The sequence below is a fragment of the Dromiciops gliroides genome, chromosome 5 (genome assembly GCF_019393635.1).
Source record: "Dromiciops gliroides isolate mDroGli1 chromosome 5, mDroGli1.pri, whole genome shotgun sequence".
Lineage (NCBI taxonomy): Eukaryota > Metazoa > Chordata > Mammalia > Microbiotheria > Microbiotheriidae > Dromiciops > Dromiciops gliroides.
This window is the reverse complement of record NC_057865.1, coordinates 94,389,986-94,413,693: the sequence shown is the minus strand read 5'-3', so window position 1 is coordinate 94,413,693 and position 23,708 is coordinate 94,389,986. Positions and strand designations below refer to the sequence as shown.

Below are 23,708 nucleotides of genomic sequence, written 5' to 3'. Positions count from 1 at the left end.
GGCCCTGGATTCAGGAGGACCTGAGTTCAAATCTGACTTCAGACACTTGACACTAGCTGTGTGACCCTGGGCAAGTCACTTAACCCTCACTGTCCCGCCCCCCCCCCCAAGTCGCTGAAGAGTGAGGGAATGAGGAATATGATAGAGTGGCAAGAGGAAGGGAAGAGTCATCCTTTGCACCTATATCATCACCCTTCCAAAAGTCCAGCTCAAGGCTCTCCTCATCCATGATGCCTTCCTTGATTTCACCAACTTCACCCTTCTCTAGCTTCCTATTACATTAAAATATAAAACTTTGCATTAAGGTTCTTATAGCATCGCAGTTAGGGCCAGAAGATACCATAAAGAACAATGAATCCAACTTCAATCTGGGGGCCACACAGCTATTACCTGTCTGAAGTGGGATTTGAACTCAGGTCTTTCTGACTCCAGGTCCAGCACTGACCACTATACTTGTGACTGAGAGTTGAGAGAGATAAAGTGATTTGCCCATGACTACACAACTACTAAGTGTCAGAGGTGGGATTTGAACCCAGGTCTTCTTGAAACCAAGCTATTCTTCTCTTCCTTATACTAGACAAATATTGTTGTTTTTTTTTAAACAAACATACTAGAATTTATATATGCAAATTTGAGTATTGAAGGTTGTTACGCTGAGAGATTACACACCTATGCCAGTGATGCTGCCTTCTCTTAAAGTTAGAAGCTCCTCTTGTAGAACTGTCTTCGGTTACCAATTTAGAAGCCACCGGAGAAAAACCACAGCCTTACTTTTATGGCTGTATCTTGTTGATTATAAATAAAACAAAACAAAAAATGCCAAACTCCATACAACAACAACAACAACAACAACTCAACCCTTACTTAGTTAGATCATTTATTCATCAGTTGTGGCTCCAAATGATTTTTTTTTGTTGACTGTTTAAAAATAGAAACACACCACAACGATCCTTGGAGGCTGAAGATCGACAAACATTGAGGTTATTCAGGAGGTATGGCTGTACAGTGGCAAGAGCATTGGCTCTGGAGGACCTAGGTTCAAATCCTGCCTCTGACCGGTTTGACATTGGGCGAGTTACTTATCTTCATCTACAAAATGAGGGGATTGGACTCAATGACCTCTGACGTCACTTCAAGTCCTAGATCTATCTCTCTCCCTCCCTCTCTCTCTCTCTCTCACACTATACTCTGAAGCAACTCTGAGAGTTTCAAAGATGTTTTGATCAATAATGACCCCATCCTTGGAATTTGTGTCTAGCTCCCCAGGGGGTCTACTTTAAGGTGATAGCATTCCTAAGTATGTAAATTCTTCTGTGCTTGTTCAAATATGAGTTCTGTTATTTTTGTCCTCATACCCTGTAAAAGTTAGCTCACTTCACTGTCTTTTCTGCTCCGCTCTCGTTAGCCAGTCAGTTCCAAATGCCCTTCTCTACCTGGGAAGCAGAGGCTCTGGGAGTGAGCACTGCCAATCTAGGGAAGCAAGAGTTTGGGACACCGGCTGGAAGCAACAGGTATCTGAGCCTTCTTCCTCCTACCTCCTCTGCACTGAGCTAGAGTTGAGGGAGGCAAAAATAGGTCAGAGGTTGGGGGGAGGGGCCTTGGAAGAGCTCCAAGACAGGCAGAGAGACCCAAGGCACAGAGCTCAGATAACTGCTCCATGCTGCTGCAGTCAAGGATGAGAGGATCCATAGAGACTCTCCCTCTGCATTTCCCATCTTTTAACCTTTGTCATCTGCTAAAAGAGAAGTGGGAAGGAAACCTGGCTGACTCCTCACCTAGAGGCAGGGGCCGTTATCTAGGCTTAGTAAAGCAGCAAATTTCAAACTGGATGATTTGGGCTGGATTGTTCTTGTTCTCTACTGGGATGTAGGGGAATGGAGAAAGTGCTTTGGTGAGTGAAGGGAATTGACTCAGTATTTTGGAAGAAAAAATACCATTATCTGAGAACCTGAAGCCTCACAGAGGAGGTCAGGAGAAGTGTAGGGAGCTAGCTGTCAAATAGGAGGCTCAACTTCCCCCATCCCTTGACTGGCCAAGGCAAGAAAGCCCCAGCACTCACCATTCTTAAGGCCCCCAAGCCTCAGATTGTATCTTTAATGACACATCAAATACACAGGTGACTATTCTCCCCTCTTCTTGGAACAGACTCCTGACCCCTTTTTTGAGGGGTAGGGGAGAGGCCTAGAGCTTTGAAGGATAGCAGAAGGCGTGGAAGAGCAAACCAGTAGGGATATATTCTTTTCTTTATGTAGTCTCCCCACAAGGTTCAGCCTGGCCCTCTATTCTCCTTTGGTCAGTTAACTCACTTCCATCCCCCAACACCCAAGGCTCCACGCTGATGTCGAATGTTCCAGATGGAAAAGAACCTTAGAGTTCATTCAGTTTAATCCCCTCACTTTATAGATGCAGACCTGAGTCTGATAGCGAGTCTCTCTAGGTTATTCTGGATCAGATGGGGTGTTCTCCAAGCCCTAAGCATCCAGCATGTCGGGAGAGAAGGAAGGGGAGTGGTGGGGGGTGAAGGGTAGCTACAGGAAGCTGAAAGACGGAACAGAGGTGATATATTGAAAAACTGAAGGAGGACAGGGAATCCAAAGTGGGGGAGGCCAGCACTGGAACCTCTGAGCAGTAGGAAAGGAGAGCAGTTATAGTCAAGGAGAGTAGAGATACAAACCACAAGGGACCTAACCATTAGTTAGGTGAGAGAGGGTGCTGAGGGGTTGGACAGAGAGACCTGTCTGATGAGGGACAGGGCTCTGTTCTATTTAGAGGAAAAGCGTCGGGGCAGCCACTGTGGGGACAGGCCAGGTTGGGCTTGACAGGCTGGGGTCAAGATGAGAGATTTCGCCGTGCGTACGCTGGTGCCGGGCCAGATGGGTCTTGCGGCTGAAACTCTTGCCGCACTGCGAGCAGGGGAAGGGGCGGGAGCCCGTGTGGACTGCCTGGTGGCGGATCAGATTGGTCTTAGAGCTGAAGCAGCGGGAGCAGACCGTACAGGCGTGGGGGCGACTCCCGGTGTGGACTGCCTGGTGGCGGCCCAGGTGTGACTTGCGGCTAAAGCCCCGACCGCACTGCGCGCAGGCAAAAGGTCGGGCGCCGCTGTGCACCTTGGTGTGGGCAGCAAGGTTGGGGCGCGAGCCGAAGCGACGGCCGCACTGGGTACAGGCAAAGGGACGTTCGCCCGTGTGCACCCGCCGGTGCCTTGTCAGGTGCTGCCCGTGGGAGAAGCCGCGCCCGCAGTCTGGACAGCGGAAGGGCCGATCGCCAGCGTGGGTCCGCTGGTGCGCCACCAGCCCCGGACGCTGGCTGAAGCTTTTTCCGCAGTGAGTGCAGGCAAAAGCCTTCATGGCTGCGTGGGCCGCCGCTGCAGCCCCTGGGGGGCGCCGCTCACCCTGGCCCCGCGCGCGCTCCGAGAACGCGAAGGGGCGGCTGCCGCGGTGCACTCGCTGGTGCGAGGCCAGGTTCTTCTTCCAGCCGAAGTCCTTCCCGCAGTCTGTGCAGGCGAAGGCCTTGGGCCCTGGAGGGGCGGCGGACTCGTCCTGGCACAGGGGGTCAGTGCCCGGCGGCTGGGGAGGTGGAGGTTGGGCAGGGCCTGCTGCGTGCACCCGCCGGTGGCGCACCAGGTGCTGCTTGTGCGTAAAACTGCGGCCGCACTCGGTGCACTGATAGGGTCGCTCGCCCGTGTGGATGCGCTGGTGGCGGATCAGATGCGTCTTCTTGCGAAAGCGCTTCTCACACTCGGCGCAGGGGAAGGGCCTCTCTCCAGTATGCGTTTTCTGGTGGGAGCCCAGGTGGATCTTCTGGCTGAAGCGCTTCCCGCATTCCTCGCAGGGGTAGGGCCTCTCCCCAGTGTGCGTGCGGAGGTGGCGGGTCAGGTGAGCCTTCTTGCTAAAGCGCTTTCCGCATTCCGGGCACGGAAAGGGGCGTTCGCCTCGGTGGCTGCGCAGGTGGGCCAGAAGGTGCGTGCGCTGGGAGAAGCTGCGGCCGCAGTCTGGGCAGGCACACGGGCCCTCGCCCCGGTGCAGCCTCTGGTGCAGTCGAAGGGTCAGCTGGTCCCGGAAGCGGCGTTCGCACTCGCCGCAGCCGTAGGGTTTCTCCAGGACCTGGGGCCAAGATGCCAGAGCCAGCCCGCTCAGAGGTGCAGGGGCTCCAGGCTCTAGCTTACAGGCTGTGGCCACAGCCGCCAGAGGTCCAAGGTCGGCGGGCAGGAAGGGGCCGCTGGGAAGTAACTGGGGGAGGTGTTGGGGCCATGCGACCTCCTCTTCCTCTCCCTGGTCCTCATCCTCCACCTTCACCTTTCGGATCATCCAGTCTTCTAGAAGATTAAGACAAGGAAGGGTATTGAGACTTTTTTTTCCCCCCAGACAGACTTTTCTTTCTTTTTTGATGTTTTTTTTTTAACATTACTATCATTTCCCAGTAGTCTTCTACCCACCCCCAACTCACAGAACCTTTTCTTGTAAGAAAAGAATTAACTAATTCATTGATGTTTGACAACCTGTGCCTCATTCTGCGCCATTAGTCTACCACCACTGCTTTTGCCTCATCTGATCTTCACAACAACCCTGTGAGGTAGGTGCTATTATGATCTCCTTTTTAAAATGGAAAAAAAAAAACCCAACCCTGAAACAGAGAGAAATTAAGTGACTTGTCCAAGTCACAAAGTAATAAGTGTCTGAAATAGATTTGAACTCGGGTTTTCCTGACTCCCAGGAATAACATTCTAGCCACTAGACCATCTATCTGCTTCTAGGTATCTCCTTATTGTGGGAGCAAGAGGAGTTTACATTGATCTGAATTCTGATGTCAGACTTTGCTACATTTGGAAAAGAATAACATATGTGTACAAGACATTCTGTCCACAGAAGGTATGATTGCTTATTATGAGTCATTTAATGAGATTATATGTATATGTATGGTATATTTCATATCCCTTCTCTCAATGGTTCTGTGGTTCTCTCGTTGGACACTACTTGACTAGATGATGTCTGAGGTCCTTTTCAGCCGTAAGAACAGAATTTGGACTCAGGAAGACCCAGATTCTTAGTTGTTTTGATACTAGCTGAATAAATGGACAGACTTTTCCAAAGAGATGGCTATATAATGTGCCTCTATTCCTTCATCACCAATTTCTCCTTAAATTCCTTGAGTTCTATCCCCCTCACCCATCTAAAAAAAACCTGTTCTCTACATGGTCACCAATGACATCATCGACAAATCCAGGGACCTTTTTTTAGTCCTCATTCTGACCTCTCGGTAGCATCTGACATTGGTGACCTCGTCTTCTTGGAACTCTACATTATCATGCTTCTGTCTCCTCTCTGACATTTCCACCTGTTAGGTCCTGTCTTTGCTCCAAACTCATCTTTACTGAAAAACCTGTTCACCCCTTCCTAACCTTCTATTTCAGTAAAAGGCATCACCTTTCTATCACTTATTCAGGCTTAGAACATGGCAGGACCCAAATTGGACTTTTCCTTCATCTCCCCTTCACTGTCATGCTGATTTTAGGGGCAGCTGGGTGGTGACACAGATAGAGCGCCAGGCCTGAATTCAGAACTCAGCCTTAGACGCTCATTAGCTGTGCGACCCTGGGCAAGTTCTGTTTGCCTCAGTTTCCTTAATTGTAAAGCGGGGATAATAGCAGCACTTATGTTCCAAGGGTTGTCATGAGGATCAAATGAGATGAGAATTGTAAAGTACTTGGTGGCTGTTATTATTATTTTTTGTTTGTAATATATTATTGCCTGCACATAGTTAGAGCTATAATAAATAATATTATTTCACCTTATTCCTTGTCCTTCCTGGTCCTACTGCTACCACCCTAGCCTAAGCCCAAACTTTGTATTACTTATCACCCTTTTCATCCCAGCCTTTCAGAACCTTAATCTTCCTTTCAGGCTTAACTGAGGTGGCACCTGCTCCAGGAAGCTTTTTGTGAACCTCTCAGGGGGTCTCTGTCTCTATAAATACTCTTGGAGCTCTTTAGCTGATTTTTCCTGGTATAACACTTTGCTAGCCTAGGAGGCAGGAAAGATTTGGGTTCAAGATCAGTCTCTGATGTTGTATGACACGGGCAAATCACTTAGTCGATTGAAGATTTTGTTTCATCACCTGGGTTGTTATGAGGCTCAACTAATGGATTAAGTGCTTTGCAAACCTTAAAGCCAAATAGGAATCCCAAGTATTATTCACTCCCTATCCTATATTATACTTATCTAGATTAGACAGTTACTGGCTTTTTGGGGGTGGGCTTGGGGGGGTGTCTTTGTATTTCCATGCCTCAAGCAGTGCTTTGCACAGAGTAGAGGCAGTTAGATGTTGAAGTCCATACAGAGCTGGGCCTGGAGTCAGTAAGAACTGGGTTCAAACCTTCCCCAAGACACTTACTGGCTGTGTGACCCTAGGCAAGTCACTTAACCTGTGCCTCAATTCTTCATCTGTAAAATGGAGATAATATGGGGGCAGCTGGGTGGCACAATGGATAAAGCACTGGCCCTGGATTCAGGAGGACCTGAGTTCAAACACTTGACAATTACTTAGCTGCGTGACCCTGGGCAAGTCACTTAACCCTCATTGCCCCCTCCCCCCAATGGGGATAATAGCACCAATTACCTTGCAGGGCTGTGAGGATCAAATGAGATAACACATTTGTAAAGTTCCAGGCACAGCTATATCAATGCTTATTCCCTTTCCTACATAGTCACTGAATTGACTTCACTGTTGCATATATAGACCATCCATCCAAAAAAGAGCCACTGAGTTACTCTTCCTAAAATGTCATTTTTAATTATGTCAGTTGTTTATTCAAAAGCATTCAATGGCTTCCGATGGCATTCAAAATAATCCCCCTCTGAAATCGCATCCTCCGTATTTTGTGTGTCACTTAGCATGCTGTTGACTTGTTTTTAACTTTTTCTGCATCTCTGTCTTTTCACTCAGACTACATTTCAAGCGTCTGGAGGGCAAAGCTGGTGTCTGCTGCTTGCCTCGCATCCCCCACACTACTTAGTGTGATACTTAATCTGGCCCTGTATTTGGCAGATGTAGCTTCGTTGAATGAAAGAAGAGACACCAGGCAGACAGACATAAGGGAGATGGCAGTGGGAAGGGAGAAGAGGGGATGGATGTGAGTGAATAAAGGACCTGGTGAATGATTGGACTTGAGGAATGGGAGAGCTAGGGGCCAATGATAGCTGCCTCTGTGTGTGTGTGTGTGTGTGTGTGTGTGTGTGTGTGTGTGTAGGGTTGGGAAAGGAGCTCACAGAAATGAGGGTCAGCAGGTCCTGTTGAGTGGAGAGCTTTAGCAATAAATATTCAGCAAGTGTGTAATGAATAAATAGTACTGAAAAACTAGCTGCCCATGGCATCAAAAATAAAGTAATATCCCTGGGAATTCCTGTCCTGTTTATTTTCTTTAGCACTTGGTGCTCAAGTCACCAACCCATATTAATTATCACTCTTTCCACCCAACTGGATTGTAAGCTCTTCAAGGGCAGGCCATTGAATGGAGCACTGGGAAGAGAAAGAGGAAGATTTCCATTGTTAGGGAAGATCCTAGGGGAACGAAAAGGTTTGCTTATTTTTTTGTTTAGGGTCAATGCCCTTTAATTACTATTTTCTAAGGCAGTGGAATTTCAACGATTTTTCCTAGAGAGATATAATTGTGTGTAGGGGGAGGAAGGTTCACTCTGGGTTACCAGAAAGGGTTGAAGGGACAGGGGCTCAGCTTACCTGGGCAAGAGCCCTCAGGCTCTGCTTTTTGGGGTCCGCCTCCTTGTTCCGCAATGTTCTGTTCCTCCCCTTGTTCACTTTGGAAAACATCTTCTGGTTTGGGAACCAGGGCCCCTGGAAGAAGACAGGTCTGATTTTCTTAAAGGGACTAATGGTGTGGCTCTGCAGTGACCAAAAGAAATCAGCATGAAGTAGGGGTAGGAGTCTTTGGGGCCCCTCAGCCAACTCTAGGTAGCAGGGGGAAATGTCAGGGACAAAGATCAAAGAATCAGAAGAGTCCAACACCATCATTTTACTGCTGAGGAAATTTGCCTGCTGCCCAGAGGGGCCGAGTAACTGGGTCTCCCAGGTGGTAGGTTGCAGAGCCAGGCCTCAAAGCCACTTCTTCTAGTTCCAATCCAGTGCCCTTTCCACTGGACCCTGAGTTCCACTCCAGCCAAGGCCTTTAGTAGGACAGTCTACAGTGAATCTCAGCCTGATCTCTGAATAGACCAGGCACCAGGTGACTAAAGCACTGGTTTCAAGGAGTGAGAATAGGGGGTCTTCTGGGGCTTAAGAGAAGCTTCAATGAAGGGAGGGCTGTGAGGTCCCCAAGAATCTCTGGAGCCCCAGCTTTACAGCAAACCACTGGGCAGGACCAACAGACCTGATATCATTCCCTGAAGCCCTTTTCACCCCCACTCCCAGTGGCTTCCCTCCCTACTCTCTGCCTCACCCCCATCGCTGCTGCTGGTCTTACCTGAGTATGCACCTGGGGGCCCTTCTCCCCCAGGGGCTGGCTGCTCCTGGGCATCATGAGGCCTGTCCCCTGGCTCAATTTGTGGGGCCATCTCTGGCTGACCTGCAGGGTATCCTGTCACAGGCAGATGAATGGGCATCAGTTCTATCTCCCCCCAACCCAAGTCCCTGCTACCCTTGCCTTGGTTCAGCCGGTCTCTGGGCTGCATTAGTGAGCCCCTCCCCTTTCCTCCCCTCCCCTTCCCTCCCTTCCTGTCCAGTCCCATCCCCTTCCCTCCCCTTTTCCTCCATCAGGACAAGCCTAGATGTGTTTACTCCTCTGTGGGGGAAGGGGGCCCAACAGAAAGCAGTTATGTTGCAATACTGTAGAGTTCTGTGTATATCCACGCAAACATATGGTCCAGTACAGTGCTCAGCACGCAGCGGGATATGGTCCTGGTATGATGATGTTATGAGAAAGCCCTCCTCTACAGAAATAGGGTCCTTGGAAAGACCTGTCTGGGAGCTAAGAGGTTCCCTTCCTGGCTCTCAAGCAGCCCTGTCCCTTCACCTGGGCTGGTGCTGCCATCTGACTCCTAGGGAAGTTCGACACTCACAGGGCTGCCTTCAGACCAGCGGCAGCACACAACTCCCCTACACCTTCACAGACACTAACTGATCTCCCTGGAAATGTCAAAGGGAGTCCTTTCTGGCTTACAGCTGGGGGGAAACTGAGGCACAGAGTGAGGGTGGCTCACTAAGGAGTCTTTAGGACTATACTACGATGCTCCTCCCTCTGGGCCCTGTTCAGGTTGTCTCTGCCCAGCTTCTCCCCCACCCCACCCCACCCCACCCCACGCCCAATCCCAGGGTGACAAGAGACTCTTCAGGGCCTTGGGGAGAGTGTGTCAAGTGTGTGTGTGTGTGTGTGTGTGTGTGTGTGTGTGTGTGTGTGTGTGTGTGTGTGCAGTATGCTGAGGAGATGGGGAGCTCAGGCTCCCTACCAGCTGTCACTGGGAGCTAGTGAAATAGGAGCCTAGTGGGAGGGAGGGGGGGAGCTCTTGGGTCCTATTGGGCAAGTGGTGGTGGGGGGAGGGGTAACCACAATTGGGGGAGGGGTAGATCCCTCTCTCATAGTCTCCCAATAGGGTCTTCACGGGATGTGTGAGATGGTTCTAGCTTCCTTTCACAGCCTAAACCCTACGATCCAGCCCCAACCCCAAACCCAAGAGCCCTCTGCCCCTCCTCCTCTCCAGGCCTCCTCCCCAGTGGCAGTGAATATTCCCCTCCCCTTTCTTTTCCTTCCTCCCCCTCCCTAGCCGGGCTGGCTCATTTCCCTTCCCCCTTCCCTTCTCTCGGCAGTCCCTCCCCCCTTCCCTCCCCCTTGGGGTAGGCTCCCCCTCCCCCTTCTCTAATCTCTCTGGCTGCCTTTCCTCTGCCCCTCCCCTCCTCCCCCTTTTCCTGCTCCCTTTCCCTCCCTCCCTTCTCCCGAATCTGGCTGGCTCCCCCCAGCTCCTCCTCCCTCTGCCCCTCCTCTCAGGCTGCATGCCTGCCTGCCTGCTTGCCTGCCTGCCGGCTGGCTGGCTGGCTGATGGGCTGGCCTGGCCTACCCCTTGTGGGCCCCCCTCTGCTCTTCCCTCTCCCCTCCCCTTCCTGCTCCTCCCCAGCCTCCTCCACCCCTCCTGGCTCCCTCCTCCTCCCCCTGACCCTCTCCCTTTTTCTCTGTCTCTGGTGGCAATACTCCCTCCCCTCCCCCACCTTCCCAAGCCTGCCTTTCCCTTCCCCTTCCCCTTCTGGTCCCCATCCCCTGCCTCCGCTCTCTCTTCTCTCCCCTCTCCCTCCCTCAAGCAGTTTATACTGTACTGTTTTCTCTCTCCCCTCCCCCTCCCCCTCTTCCTCTCCCCCTCCCTTTTTCCTTCCTCCTCTTCACCCTCCCCTTCTCCTTTCCCCTCCCTCCCCCTCCTCTTCCCTTCCCTCGCCCTCTTCCTCCCCCTTTCTTTACTCTTCTCCCTTCTCGCTGCCTCTCCACACTCCTCCTGCTCCCCTCCCCCTTCTCTCTCCTCCTCCCCTCTCTTATTTCTCTTCCTTTTCTCTCCCTTCCCCCTCTCCCCCTTCCTCTCCTCAGTTTTTTCCCCTCCTCCATTTTTTCCTTTTCCCCTCCCCCTTTCAGTTCTCTGCCTCTATTTCTCCCCTTCCCCTCTCTGGCCCCCTGACTGCCTTACACCTTCCTATGGTACTTAGTCTTCCCTTCCCCACCTCCTCCCAGAGACTGGCTCTTCCCCTCCCCCTTCCTGCTTGCTCTCTCCCTGCACCCTCCAGTTTTCTTCCTTTGCTCTCACCTTGGGGGAGTTTCTCCTTCCTCCCTTTCCAGACCCATATATATATATATATATATATATATATATATGCCCCCCATGCCCCACCCTTTCCTTTCTTGTGGTCTCCCTTCACCTTTTTCTTTCTGGTCTTGTCTTCCCCATTCCCCCAAACCAGACTTAACCTCTTTCCTCTCCCCCTCTCCTACCTAGCCTTTACCCAATCCCTTCAGAAACCTGCCCTCCCCATCCCAGCAGCCCCCTCCCCTATTGACACCCTCCTTTTCTTTCTTTTAGAATCTCTGCTTCCTCTCTTGAGACCCCACCCTTCCACCCCCTCTCTCCAGATCTCAGCCCCCTCCCACTCGACTCCCAAACTCCCTCCACTCTCCCCCAAATCTCTGCCCCACCTCTCCACCTTAAAAGACTCTACCCCCTCAGATTCTTCCCTCCTTTCTCCTCTCAAGCCCCCTCTTTTTCCCCTTGCCCCCACCTCTCAATACCTTTCCTTCTCCCTTCCCCCACACTCTTCTTCTTCTCTGACACACCTCTATTCCCTGCCTCTCCCCCAGGGGACACCCTTCCCTCTCTTCCCCCAATTCACTGCCCCACCCCCAGACACCCTTCATTCTCTCCCCCTCCCCCTTCCTTTTCTGTCCCGTATCCCCCCCCTTATATCCCTTTCCCTCTTTTCCCTTCACCTCCCCCCCCCCAGGATCTCTTTCAATCTTTAATCCCTTGACCCTCCCACCTCAGACCTCTCCCCCCATCCCATCCCCCTTCCCCTCTTCTCTTATTCCCTTCCTCTCCCTTCTGATCCCCCTTTCCCTTCCCCCTTTCCTCGGATCCCAGCTCCTACTTCCTTCTCTTTCCTCAGACCCCTGCCCCCCTACCCCCCCCATTCCCTTCACCCTGTGCTCAGATCCCGATCCCCACCTTCCTTCTCCTCTCCCATTCCTTGCCCTTCTTCCTCAGACACCCACTTCCCTGACACCCTTCTTCCTCCCTGTCAGAAACCCGTCCCCCACCCCTATTGCAAACAGCCCCCACCCCCGGGAGCTGTCATCAGTATGTGCGTGCGTGTGTGTGTGTGTGTGTTGTGCGTGTGTATGTCTAGTGGGGGGGGGGGGGAGGCGGACCGAGCCGCCCGTTGCACTGCCTCTCTCCTTACCTGGCGGGACAGCCACGAGCAGACGTTCCCCGGACCCAAGCGTCCGGGGTTCCCCGCTCCCCTCCGCTCCGCGCACAATGGCGCCCGCTGCCTGCAGCTCTGCTGCGGACCCACCGACGGACATACAGACGGACAGACTGATGGCTCTGAAACTTCCCCGAGACGGGAGAGGGAGTCAGGGCGGAGAGGGAGGGGAAGAAGCGAGAGGGAGGGGGAGGGAAAGAAGTCTGGGGAGGGGAGGGGAGCGGCAGGGGGGTTAGAGAGTTAAAGGGAAGGGGCAGGGGGTTAGGGACACGAAGGGGAGGGGAGGGGCAAGCCAGAGAGATGGGGAGGGAGAAGGGGGGTAGGGGGTTTGGGACTGAGGAGGAAGGGAAAGAGGGTTAGGCACTCTAAGGGGAGGGGCAGGGGGTTAGGGATGGGGTGTAAGGGGCATGGAGGACCTAGACGGGGAAGGGAATTATTGGGGGAGAGGTGCTAAGAGGACCTAGAATGGGCGATGGTAAGTGGGAGAAAAGGGATGGGGGGGGAGGAGATGGGAGGGGGAGAGAAAAGGGAAGAGGGGGAGAAGGGAGGAGGGGAGAAAGGAGGAGGGAAAGAGAAGGGGGAGGGAAGGAGGAGAGCTGGGGAGGAAGGGCATGGGGGACTAGAAGGGAGGGGCGCTAGGGAGCCATAGAGGGAGGAGCCAGGGCAAAAGGTGGAAGGCCCCTAGAGGGAGAGTAGGAGGAGGGGAAGGGGAGGGAGGATCTGTCGGACGGGGGAAGGGGATGTGAGAGGGCACTGTGAGGAGCTGGAAGGGAGGGAGATGGACTGTTCTGGGGTGGGCGAGTGCGTGTGGATGTGTCTATCTGTCCTCCACAGCGGTGCCTGTCCTTTTGTGTGTGTGCTAACTGGTCTGTCCTGTGTCTGTCTGGGAAGCTCAGGCTCCCCTTTCTCCCAGCTGGCTCCGCCTGCCCTGGTCAGTGCCCTCTGCCCATTCTGGCACTTCCAGTCCTTCCTCTGGCCGGACCCTCCACCCGCCTCCGGTCTCACCCTCCTATCTCCCCACCCCTCTCTCAGTTCCGAGAGGGACGGGCACTGTCAGCAGGACCCTGGGGGTGGGGGAGTGGGCGGGGAGGGGGCACCTGACCACTTCGGGTAACTGAGGGCTTCTCGACACGCCACCCCTTCTCCCCCCCCCCCACCCCAAGACTGCCCAGTCCACTAGCTGGTCAGGAAGAGGGTTGGGGGCGGGGTTCGGGGGGAGGAGGAGGGGTGTGTGTGTGTGTGTGTGTGTGTGTGTGTGTGTGTGTGTGTGTGTGTGTGTACTGGGGGGTGGGGCTGGGAGGGCACTTAGGGGAGGGGACTGGGACTGGGGGCGGGGCCCTCGAGCCAGGCAGGAAAGGAGTCTGAGCGGGAATTGGGGTGTGGGGGCCTTAAACCAGGCTAACTTGAGAGGAGGGAGGTGAGGGATTGTATGGCAAACCCCTGGGAGAAAGCTGAAGCTCATCGCCTCTGTGGGACTAGAATGTCCCTCAGCCTGAATCGATGGAATGGACGTTCACGCAGCCTCCTTGCCTCTTGTCCAGCCGCAGGGCTGGGTTGGGATCTACCTGTGCCGCAGGTTGGCGCATTTAAGTCAGTTCCTCTCGCTGCTTCGTGGCCGATGCCTGAAATGCATTCCTCTCACCTTCCAAGTGGACCCCTTTCTAATCCTTCCTCCCGCTCTCACAGCTTGGTCTCCCTCCTCTCCTGGAGTCCCACTCTCTCCGTCCCTTTCTCTCCTTTTTCTTTCCCTAGGGATGCTTAGGGTTCTGGGAGCAAGATTTCACCCCAATATCCTGCTCTTGGCTAGTTTCGCGAGCCCAAGCCCAGCGATAAGAAAATCTATGACAGTTCAGAAGCGAATGGGAGTAGCAGGGCAGGTGTTCATGGTGGGGCCAGTCACACTCACTGAACTCATACCCTGACCCCCCTACCCCCACCCCCTTGCCCCTCATGCACTCGGAGGGCAATCTTGGAGAACTTACATCCAAGCAACCTGAGAGGGGAGGAATGAGCATTGTAAGGGAAGGGTGTGGAAGAGGGAGGAGTAGTCCTCTATTTTAAGTATCTTGGTGAGGCGAGGCCTTTTAGTGGGTGGATTTTACACATATGTATAATCAGAAGACACAGAATTACTGTGCAGTGGATCAAAAGTCCAAATATCTGGGTTTGATCCCTAGCTACTCTATTTATTAGCTGCTTGACTCTCTACAAACCACTTTAACTCTCTATCTTATTTTGGTTATCTCTAAAATGGGAACAATAATCACAGAGTGGCACCGTGGCCTTTGAAATAAAGTCAATCTTGGCATCAGGGCTTGGATTCAAGTTCTGCCTTTTACACAGGCTAGCTGTGTGATTGTAGGCAAGGCGAATGAAATTCTCAGCAATGTTTAGTCATGTCCAACTCTTCATGACTCCGTTTGGGGTTTTTGGTAGCAGAGATAATGGGGTGCTTTACCATTTCCTTTTCCAGCTCATTTTACAGATGAAGAAATTGAAGCAGTCAGGGTTAGGTGATTTACCCAGGGTCACACTTCTGGCCTGAGGCCAGATTTTAATTCAGGAAGAGGTGTCTTCCTGACTCCAGGCCCAGTACTCTACCCAGTGCCTGCCTAGTTGCCCTAAGTTCTTAGTGCTTCCAGATAATTCTCCATGACTAAAATTTACAGATAAGTTTCTGAGCAGCATCAGTGAAGGGAGTGTGGTGAGACTTTCCTACCGGTGAATCAGTCAATCAACACGAATTTATTAATCACCTACTATGATCCAGGTGTTATACTAAGCTGAAGATGCAAAGTGAAACAGTCCCTGCCCTCAAAGAGCTTGCATTTCAAGGGGGTCAGACAACATAGACAAATACAAACATATACAGTACAGACTATATACAGAAGGGCAGACTATATACACTGGGCAGTTTGGGAACACTAGCCATTGGGGGCTAGAGAGTAGATCAGTAGTCTTCATGTAGAATATAGAACTTGAGCTGAAGCCTGAAGAAAACCAGGAAGAGGGGGAGCATTGTAGGCATGGGGGATGGTCAGTGCCAAAGCACCCAGATAGGGGTGCTTTGAGGATGTGTAACCTAAGTAATCCAGTATGGCTGGACCATAGAGTATGTGGGGGTGGGTGGGTAAGGGGGACTAATGTATAAGAAGACTGGAAAGATGGGAATGGGCCTGATCTGAAGGGCTTGAAATGTCAAACAAAGGAGTTTCTATTTTATCATTTTTTCTAGCTCCATAAAATAATTTTTAGGTAGTTTGGTATGGTACTGAATAAATAAATTAATTTTGTCACTTTTATTATATTAGCTCAGCCTATCCATGAGCAATTGAGATTTTTTCAACTATTTAGATCTGATTTTATTTGTGTGAAGGAGTTTCTATTTTAGAAGGAATAGGCAGTCACCAAAGATTATTAAGTAGGGAGGTGATTTGGTTAGACCCATGCTTTGGGAAAATCACTTTGGCAGCTGTGTGGAGGATGATCTGGTTTAAAAAAAAAAATCCACTAAGTTAGAACCAGGAGGGACCCCTATAAAGGCCATCTATTCTAATCCCTTCATGGTACTAATGAGGATTCTAAGGTGACTTGCCTGGGGTGGTGGTGATGGTGGTGATGGGGGGGTGTTGTGCAGTTACTAAGTAAGTTGGCAGGGCTCTGACTTGTGTCCAGGTTTTTTGATTCACAGTCTGGTTCGTTGATTGTATGTCTGCCCTACCATATTTCCACCATCCACCTGGTGGTCCCCATAGGAATGTTGTAAGAAAGCACTTTGTCTCTGCCAATGAGATACCTTTTATACATGGACTTTTATACAACCTCCTGAACTGATCTTCCTCTTGCTCTTCTCTGATCCATCTTTTTACACAGTAGCTGAGATAACATTCCTAATGTCTATATCTGTCAGGCCCCTCTCCCTAACTAAAAAAAAAAGGGTAATTGCCTATAACCCACGAAAAGGGAAAGGTATGGTTATTAAGTGCTTACTATGTGCCAGCCACTGTGATAAGCACTTGACAAATGTTATCTCATTTGATAATAAGGACAAATCCCTTCAAGACCTAATATAATATGGTGCCAACCTAAGGCAGAATAGTACAATGTGAATATAGATAGGGGGTCAAAGGCCATGAGTATTTGAAATCTCAGCTCTGCTAGTCACTGCCTGTGTGATCCTGGTTAAGTCATCTAACTTTTCCAGATTTCTGTTTCCTCATATTTTAATTGTCCTTCCAAGTCTTTTGCAGTTTTAAATCTAAGACCCTATGATCCATTTATTTCTAGTCATATTCCATACCTCTCTGCTTCATTCCCTCAGTTTCCCAGTCAAACCTGACTCTTTTTTCTAATTTGCTCAGGCCCGCAGAGGCCCAAACTGACCTGAAAGAAATGTGTTTCCTTCCAATCTCTTCTGATTGAAATTCCTTCCTTCAAAGTCTGGCTCAGATGCAGGAGGGCTTTTCCTCAGGGAAAGTGAGTCTCTCTTTCTTTTTCTTCTTTTCGGGGCAATGAGGGTTGAGTGACTTGCCCAGGCTCACACAGCTAGTAAGTGTTAAGTGTCTGAGGTCTGATTTGAACTCATATCCTCCTGAATCCAGGGTAAGTGCTTTATTCACTGTGCCACCTTGCTGCCCCTCTCAAATTTCTTAGAAGGAAGCAGGGAGGGGAAGAAGCATGTATTAAGTACCAACTATGTGCTGGGTCCTGTGCTTAGCAGTTTACCAACATTATCTCATTTGATTCTCACAACAGCCTTGGGAGGTAGGTGCTATCAGTATCATTTTACAGTTGAGGAAACTGAGGCAAATAGAGGCTGAAGGTTTCATAGTTAAGTATCTGAGGCTAGATTTGAATTCAGGTCTTCCTGACTCTAGGCCTGGGGCTCTGTCCAGTTCAACACCTAGATTCCTCAGAGTACTCCCTTGGGAGCACTCCTTTGTATTTATCACATTTTGTCGTTCATCATACTTATTCACTTCAATTTCTTTGTTTTTTTTAATGTATGAGGTATTTTATTTTTTCCGTTACATGTAAAGATAGTTCTCAACTTTTGTTTATACATGCTTTACAATTTCAGATTTTTCTCCCTCCTTCCCCTCCCTCCCCCCCTCCCCTAGACAGCAGGTAATCTGATATAGGTTATATCTATATATCTCTATACATATACATATATATATATATACACACACATATATATACACATAATAACATTAATCCTATTTCTGCATTAATCCTGTTACAAGAGAAAGAATCAGAGCAGTGATGCAAAACCTCAAAATAGAAAAAAAAAACAACAGCACCCAAAACAAAAGAAATAATATGGTTCAATCAGCATCTATACTCCACAGTTCTTTCTTTCTTTTTTTTTCTTGTTGTTGGAGATCCTCTTCTATCATGAGTTCCCTGGAACTCTTCTGTACCATTGCTTTGGTGAGAAGAATTCACTTCAATTTCTTATCTCTGCTAATAAATTATAAACCCCATTGAAGGCAGGAGCTGTGTTACCGTCACTCTTTGTATCCCCACCTGCCAATACTGTTTCCATCATAATAGTTGTTAAATGATTTGGCGCCTTAGGTGTTTATTTTTGTTTATTTTTTTAAAAGACAATCAATGGAACTATCACCTTTTCCCCTAATTGTTGTCTTCTTGAGTCACTGCTCTGCCTGCTCATCATACCACAGGGTTTACTCTGGCGACTGGGTGAATGAGGGAGAGATTGGGGTACTGTATTATTGAGAGAGAGTGTATGTGAGAGACAGAGAGGGAGACACAGAGAGAGTCAGAGACACAGAGACAGAGACAGAGGGACAGAGGGGAGAGAGAGAAAGAGAGAGAGAGAGAGAGAGAGAGAGAGAGAGAGAGAGAGAGAGAGAGAGAGAGAGGGAGACAGAGACAGAGACAGAGACAGAGGGACAGAGAGAGAGAGACAGGGGGACAGAGAGAGAGACAGAGGGGAGAGACAGAGAGAGAGACAAAGACAGAGTCAGGAGAGAAAGAGAGACAGAGAGAGACAAAGACAGAGGCAGAGAGATAGAGACAGAGGGACAGGATAGAAAGAGACAGAGAGAGAGACAGAGGGGGGAGAGAGAGACAGAGAGAGGCAGGGAGAGAGAGACAGAGAGAGGCAGAGAGAGAGAGAGAGAGAGAGAGAGAGAGAGAGAGAGAGAGAGAGAGAGAGAGAGAGAGAGGGACAGAGGGGAGAGAGAGAGAGTGACAGAGACAGAGGGACAGAGAGAGAGTGACAGAGAGGGGAGAGAGAGAGAGACAAAGAAAGAGACAGAGGAGAGAAAGAGAGAGGGAGAGACAGAGAGAGACAAAGACAGAGGCAGAGAGATAGAGACAGACTGAGACAGAGAGAGAGAGGAGAGAAAGAGAGACAGAGAGGCAGAGAGAGAGACAGAGAGACAGAGAGACAGAGACAGAGGCAGAGAGACAGAGGCAGAGACAGAGGGACAGAGAAAGAGATATAAACAGGCAGACCAGGACAGTGGTGGGGCAGAGAAGGGGAGGAGGGAGGGTGGGAGAGATAGATACAGAAGGACAGAGGCAGAGACAGAAATATAGAAAAAGAGTGACAGACAGGCAGACCAGAGACGAGTACACAATGACGTGTGTGTGTGTGTGTGTGTGTGTGTGTGTGTGTGTGTAAGAGAGACAGAGACAGAGGGATAGAGAAAGAGAAGTGGGCAGGTCAATCAAAACAATGGAATGTATGTGTGTGTGACAGAGAGACAGAGAAAGAGGCAGAGACAGCGACTGTCCAGGTTAGTGGTGTGTGTATGCATGTATGTGTGTGTGTGTGTGTGTGTGTGTGTGTGTGTGTGCATGCGCTCGAGCGCCTAAGATCGTTGTCTCTTGCCTAAAAGAAGCTGGTTGAAAAGTTCTGTCCTAAGTTTTAGAGCCAGAAGGAACTTGAGAATTCATCAAGACAACAAAGAAAATCAAACCCCTCATTTTATAAACTAAATGAAGAAAATAAGATATAGAGTTTTGGTGACTGTCCCAAGGTCACACAAAGGTAGTTACTAGAAGTAACAGAACTAAGATTGAAACCTAGGTCTTGAATCCAAATCTTCTGTCGTTTTCTTTACTGTAAGCTACAATATCCTGCTTCCCCTTTGACGAGAGAAGGAAAGGGAGAGAGATTCTGGGAATGTGTGTGTGTGTGTTTGTATTAGAGAAAGACAGAAACAGAGTGGGGCAGTGAGACAGACAGACAGACCCTATCCATGCCTAATTAGGAGTGTGTATATGTGACCAGGAATATGTGTTTTTGTGGCCTAGTCCTAAGTTGTCCTTAGGGCCTCCTGTGGGGTGCATGTAGTTTGTAAGTGGGCCCTAAGAAGACCAAGAATCAATCCTTGGATTGGTCCCTAGGGATGGGATGCTTATTTCATTCCTCCCCCCTCCCCACTCCCCCTCCCCCCCTCCCCTCCCCCAGCCCCAGAATTAGCCTGGCCACTGACCTGGCTTTCCTCCATTTAGGCCTCCTTGTTACTGGGCAGAAATATTGTGGAGAATTCTTGGGCTACTGCCTCAGGCTTTGAAGGAGGGGATGGGGGAAGCCAGAGGTTGAGTTTTAAGTCCAAGGCCACCTTCTGGCCTTTGACATTCATGAGTGGGTGGCTGGTAACCAGGATGCAGCTAGAATTGACCTCCTAATTCCTGCCCCTTCCCAAGCCGGATCTTTGGATCATCCCATCCGGCTCATCTCAGCTGGACCCAGGATGCTTTCCTCTGGACCAGGAGCCGGTTCTCAATAGAGCCCCCCTCCTCCTTGCTAGCCCCTAGTTGTCCCTCCCCTCCCTCGATGTCCTTGTTCTTCCTGACCTAATGCCTATAGGAAACTCCTCCAAAATGTCTCAGCTTCTGTTAGGGTTCTCTCTGAGAGGTCAGCTCAGAGACACCTGGAGAAAGAAACACACACACACATATATACACACACACAGAGTCAGAGATGTGTAGGAGCACATTTGGTCTCCCATTCTATTTCTTTCTCCCTCTCTCATACACACACACTAACACACAGACAGGCATTCTCTTTTTTTGGGGGTGGAAAGAAGGAGGCCTTATTGGGGAAGTAGGGAGAACGACATAGAGTGGGGAAGATGGTCTGAATACATACTATTTTTTTTGGGGGGGGGCGGGGCAATGAAGGTTAAGTGACTTGCCCAGGGGCACACAGCTAGTTGTCTGAGGCTGGATTTGAACTCAAGTACTCCTGAATCCAAGGCCAGTGCTTTATCCACTGTGCCACCTAGCTGCCCCTAAATACATACTATTTAAAAAAAAACACAACACATTTTAAAGAAATCTCTTTCTTAAAACAGCCTAACCCAGCAATGTTAAAAACAACTAAAACCTCAGAAGAATGAGTAGTTTTTTATTAGAAAAAGGCAGTAATATGGACTTCATACTGTTGGGATGTGTGTGCCTTTATGTGGTTATAGTATATATTTTGCAGACTCTCTCTCTCTCTCACACACACACACCTAAATACACACACATGTGCACACACACACACACAGAGGTACACACTAGGAGGTAGAAAAACAGATGGGAGTGACGGTTTCCAGGATGAGTTGTCAGTTGCTGGCCTCTGGTGGTATCAAAGGGTCAGGTCCAATCTGGGACTGCTCAGATGTTGCCCAGGAGGCGTGGCTGAGATGAGGATAAAGGCCTCCTTAGACCTGAGGACTCCAACACTTTGTGACTGACCTGGAAAGGAATATTGGTGAGTCGTGTTGAGGACAGGATAGGCTGAGCAGAGCTGCCTGCATAGTCAGACAGACGGACAGACACACTGGGGTTTCAGGGTAGGTGGTGGCCAGTGGGTCTCGAGAATAGAGGGTAAGGGTCTGTTGTTGAATCTACTCATCTATCCAGCAGTTCTCAGGCTCTCAGCTTCTCTTTCCCTGCACAAACCCTCCACTGTCTTCTGCAGGTGGTCTCAGGAAAAGCAGGTACCATGCTGCTCCCAGCCCTGCTCTGCTTCTGGGCAATTTGGGCCTGGGTTGATGGGTAAGATTCTAGCTCCCAGGGCCTCCCGGGACTTGGGCCCTGGTGCTGAAGGCTCAAAGTCAGCGTCCCTCTTCCATATGCCCTTTCACCCTGCCATCCTACCTTCATGTAGACTGGGGCTATGGTTTGCAAAGTTAAACCAGAAAATTCCATGTCCCTGCCAACTCCAGAGAAAATTTCTGCCCATTGTCTCAGTTTCTTGACATCCCCTCGGCTCTGGTTCCATGACTCCTCAGACAACTGGATCCCTTTCTTTTGCTCCTGGCTTTTGTCATACCTTCTGCATTCCATTTCCCTCTAATTTGATATTTTTTCTAAGGTGGCAGAGGGGGATCATGGGTGGAAATCCTTGGGAAAGTTTGATTGGGGGTACCAACTGCTCTTCTCCTATCTGTGGGATAGGCGCTGGTGCCAGCGAACAGAGACTGTCCAGGTAGAGGAGGTGGTGACCCCTCGGCAGGAAGAGCTGGTGCCCTGCAGCAGCCTCTACCATTATATTCACCGGGGCTGGCAGCTGGACCTGGCCAGGAGCGGGCCCACAAGCTCCCCAACTCCTACTCTCTGCCCAATCTACAAGTAAGAAGAGGAAGGGGGAAAACTGGGCATAGACATTGTGGACTGGGGAGATGGCAGGTATGAGTCCTGGCAAGAGAGCTCAAGGGAGGAGAAAAGATGTGAGGGGGTGAGAAAAGGGTGATGTGGCTGAGGTAGAGGAGAATAAATGGGGTCAAGAGGCATGGATGAGAGGGGAGAAAGAGAGACTGGGAAGGGAGAGAAAGACGGGGAGGAGAGAGGCAGAGAGAAAGACAGAGGTGGGGGAGAGACAGAGAGAGACACACACACACAGAGGCACACACACATAGGCAGAGGGACAGAGACAAAGAGAGACACAGAGAGAAAGAGATAGAGAGAGATAGAGACAGAAAGACAGGGGCAGACAGAGAGAGACAGAGGGACAGACACACACACAGACAGAGAGAGACAGAGATAGGGACAGAGACAGAGAGAAACAGGGACAGAAACAAAAAAACAAAGGCAGGGGAGAGACAGAGAGACACACAGAAAGGCACACACAGAGAGAAAGAGACAGAGAGAGACACAGAGACAGAGACAGAGAGAGACAGGAACAGAAACAGAGACACACACAGAGACACAGAGAGACAGAGAGAGATACACAGAGAGACAGCAATAGAGAGAGACAGATACAAAGAGAGACAGAGACAGAAAGACAGAAACAGAGACAGAGACAGACAGAGAGACAGAAAGAGAGATAGAGGGACAGAGAGAGAGAAACAGAGAGAGAGACAGAGACACACAGAGAGGGACAGAGAAAGAGAGAGACAGACATACACAAAGAGAGAAAGAGACAGAGAGAGACAGAGACAGAGAGACAGAGACGCATAGAGACAGAGGGACAGAGACAGAGACAGAGAGAGACAGAAGGAAAGAGACAGAGGGACAGAGAGACAGAGGAACAGAGATAGGGACACACAGAGAAATAGAGGGACAGAGAGAGAAAGAGAGAGAGAGAGACAGGGAGAGAGACAGAGACAGAGACAGAGAGACAGAGACAGAAAGAGAGACAGAAACAGAGATAGAGGGATAGAGAGAAAAACAGAGAGACAGAGACACAGAGAGGACAGAGAAAGAGAGAGACAAACATACACAAAGAGAGAAAGAGACAGAGAGAGACAGAGAGAGAGAGAGAGAGAGGGACAGAGAGAGAGAGACAGAAGGAAAGAAACAGAGGGACAGAGAGAAGAGCAGAGAGACAGAGGAACAGAGACAGGGACACACAGAGAAATAGAGGGACAGAGAAAGAGAGAGAGAGAGAGAGACAGGGAGAGAGAGACAGAGACAGAGAGATAGAGACAGAGACAAAAAGTTAGACAGAAACAGACTATCTATCTTGAGTACTGTCCTTCATCAACCTCAAACTTTCCTTCTCCTTTCTAGGTATGTACAATTAGGTGGTAGAGGGTATGTGAGGATGAGAGATGTGGGCATAGAATGGGTATGACTAGGGCATGGTGTATGGGAACGATTGGAAAGAGAGGGAAGTTCTCGATATGTTGAGGGGGGCCCACTAGCAAGCAGCTCTTCAATATCTAGTCTCATGCTATGATGTACTGAGCCCTCATCCCTTGTGGGCCTGAGGAAAATGAAATGCTGATGCTGTCTGTTCCAGGCCACCTGATATACGACCGGTAGCTTGGAACCGGACTGTGAGGGCCTGTTGCCCAGGCTGGAGAGGTCCTCATTGCTCTCTAGGTAAGGCAACCCTGCAACTGCTAGAAGATCCAGAAAATACAGGGGAGCCAACATCAGAAATATGTATCAGGAGAGATGGGATCAAGACTAGCATTGGCGTATTAGGTTATATCAGTGTGCTTGTGGAGAGAATAGTGGATGGAGATATAGATCCCCCATGGTTGACTGGCCAGGTCCAAGCTAAACCCTGTCCCACCAAGCCCCACCCCCTGCCCCATTATTTCTTTACCATATGTCCTCTCTTTCAGTCATAATTTCCTTTGCAGGTACTGGCACCAAGGATCACTGTTTTGCCACATGGCAGTGCCAAGTAGGGTCTGATTTATTGAATGCCTCAGCAGGCAGCTTGGAGGAGTGTTGTGCCCAGTCCTGGGGGCGCAGCTGGTGGAATGACAGTTCAGAACTTTGCTTTAGTTGTTCTTCCTGGCCTCTGACAGGTGAGTATCCTC

At 50.0% G+C, this 23,708-nt stretch overlaps 2 protein-coding genes across 3 annotated transcripts in view; one reads left to right on the top strand and one right to left on the bottom strand.

Moving 5' to 3' along the window:
• Positions 1–860: 860 nt before the first annotated feature.
• Positions 861–12,212, bottom strand: ZNF467 (zinc finger protein 467). Of its 2 annotated transcripts, none has more exons than XM_043965729.1 (4): positions 11,938–12,212; positions 8,474–8,587; positions 7,735–7,848; positions 861–4,315 (listed from the first exon to the last, which is right to left on the bottom strand). In XM_043965729.1, exons 1-4 carry the CDS (start codon positions 12,059–12,061, stop codon positions 2,766–2,768), a joined length of 1,902 nt encoding a protein of 633 aa, XP_043821664.1. In that variant the 5' UTR covers positions 12,062–12,212; the 3' UTR covers positions 861–2,765. The 2 variants fall into 2 exon arrangements, with proteins under 2 accessions (XP_043821664.1, XP_043821665.1); XM_043965730.1 differs by lacking the exon at positions 11,938–12,212 and adding an exon at positions 9,023–9,265.
• Positions 12,213–13,911: 1,699 nt separating this feature from the next.
• LOC122727854 (SCO-spondin-like) overlaps positions 13,912–23,708 on the top strand; it is a 101,489-nt gene continuing 91,692 nt past the window's right edge. The window contains exons 1-5 of the mRNA XM_043965731.1: positions 13,912–13,977; positions 20,912–20,988; positions 21,391–21,564; positions 23,177–23,259; positions 23,526–23,696. Of these exons, the coding sequence (XP_043821666.1) occupies positions 13,912–13,977; positions 20,912–20,988; positions 21,391–21,564; positions 23,177–23,259; positions 23,526–23,696 (571 nt within the window). The remainder of the gene's footprint in view (positions 13,978–20,911; positions 20,989–21,390; positions 21,565–23,176; positions 23,260–23,525; positions 23,697–23,708) is intronic.

Bases quoted from the DNA above. Each gene is read 5' to 3' on its own strand.
- ZNF467 (XM_043965729.1), bottom strand. From the start codon at position 12,061: ATGTCCGTCGGTGGGTCCGCAGCAGAGCTGCAGGCAGCGGGCGCCATT. The intron at 8,588-11,937 runs GTAAGGAGAGAG...TGCCTGTGACAG, and splicing joins GCTCGTGGCTGTCCCGCCAG to GATACCCTGCAGGTCAGCCA. The intron at 7,849-8,473 runs GTAAGACCAGCA...GTCTTCTTCCAG, and splicing joins GCCCCCAGGTGCATACTCAG to GGGCCCTGGTTCCCAAACCA.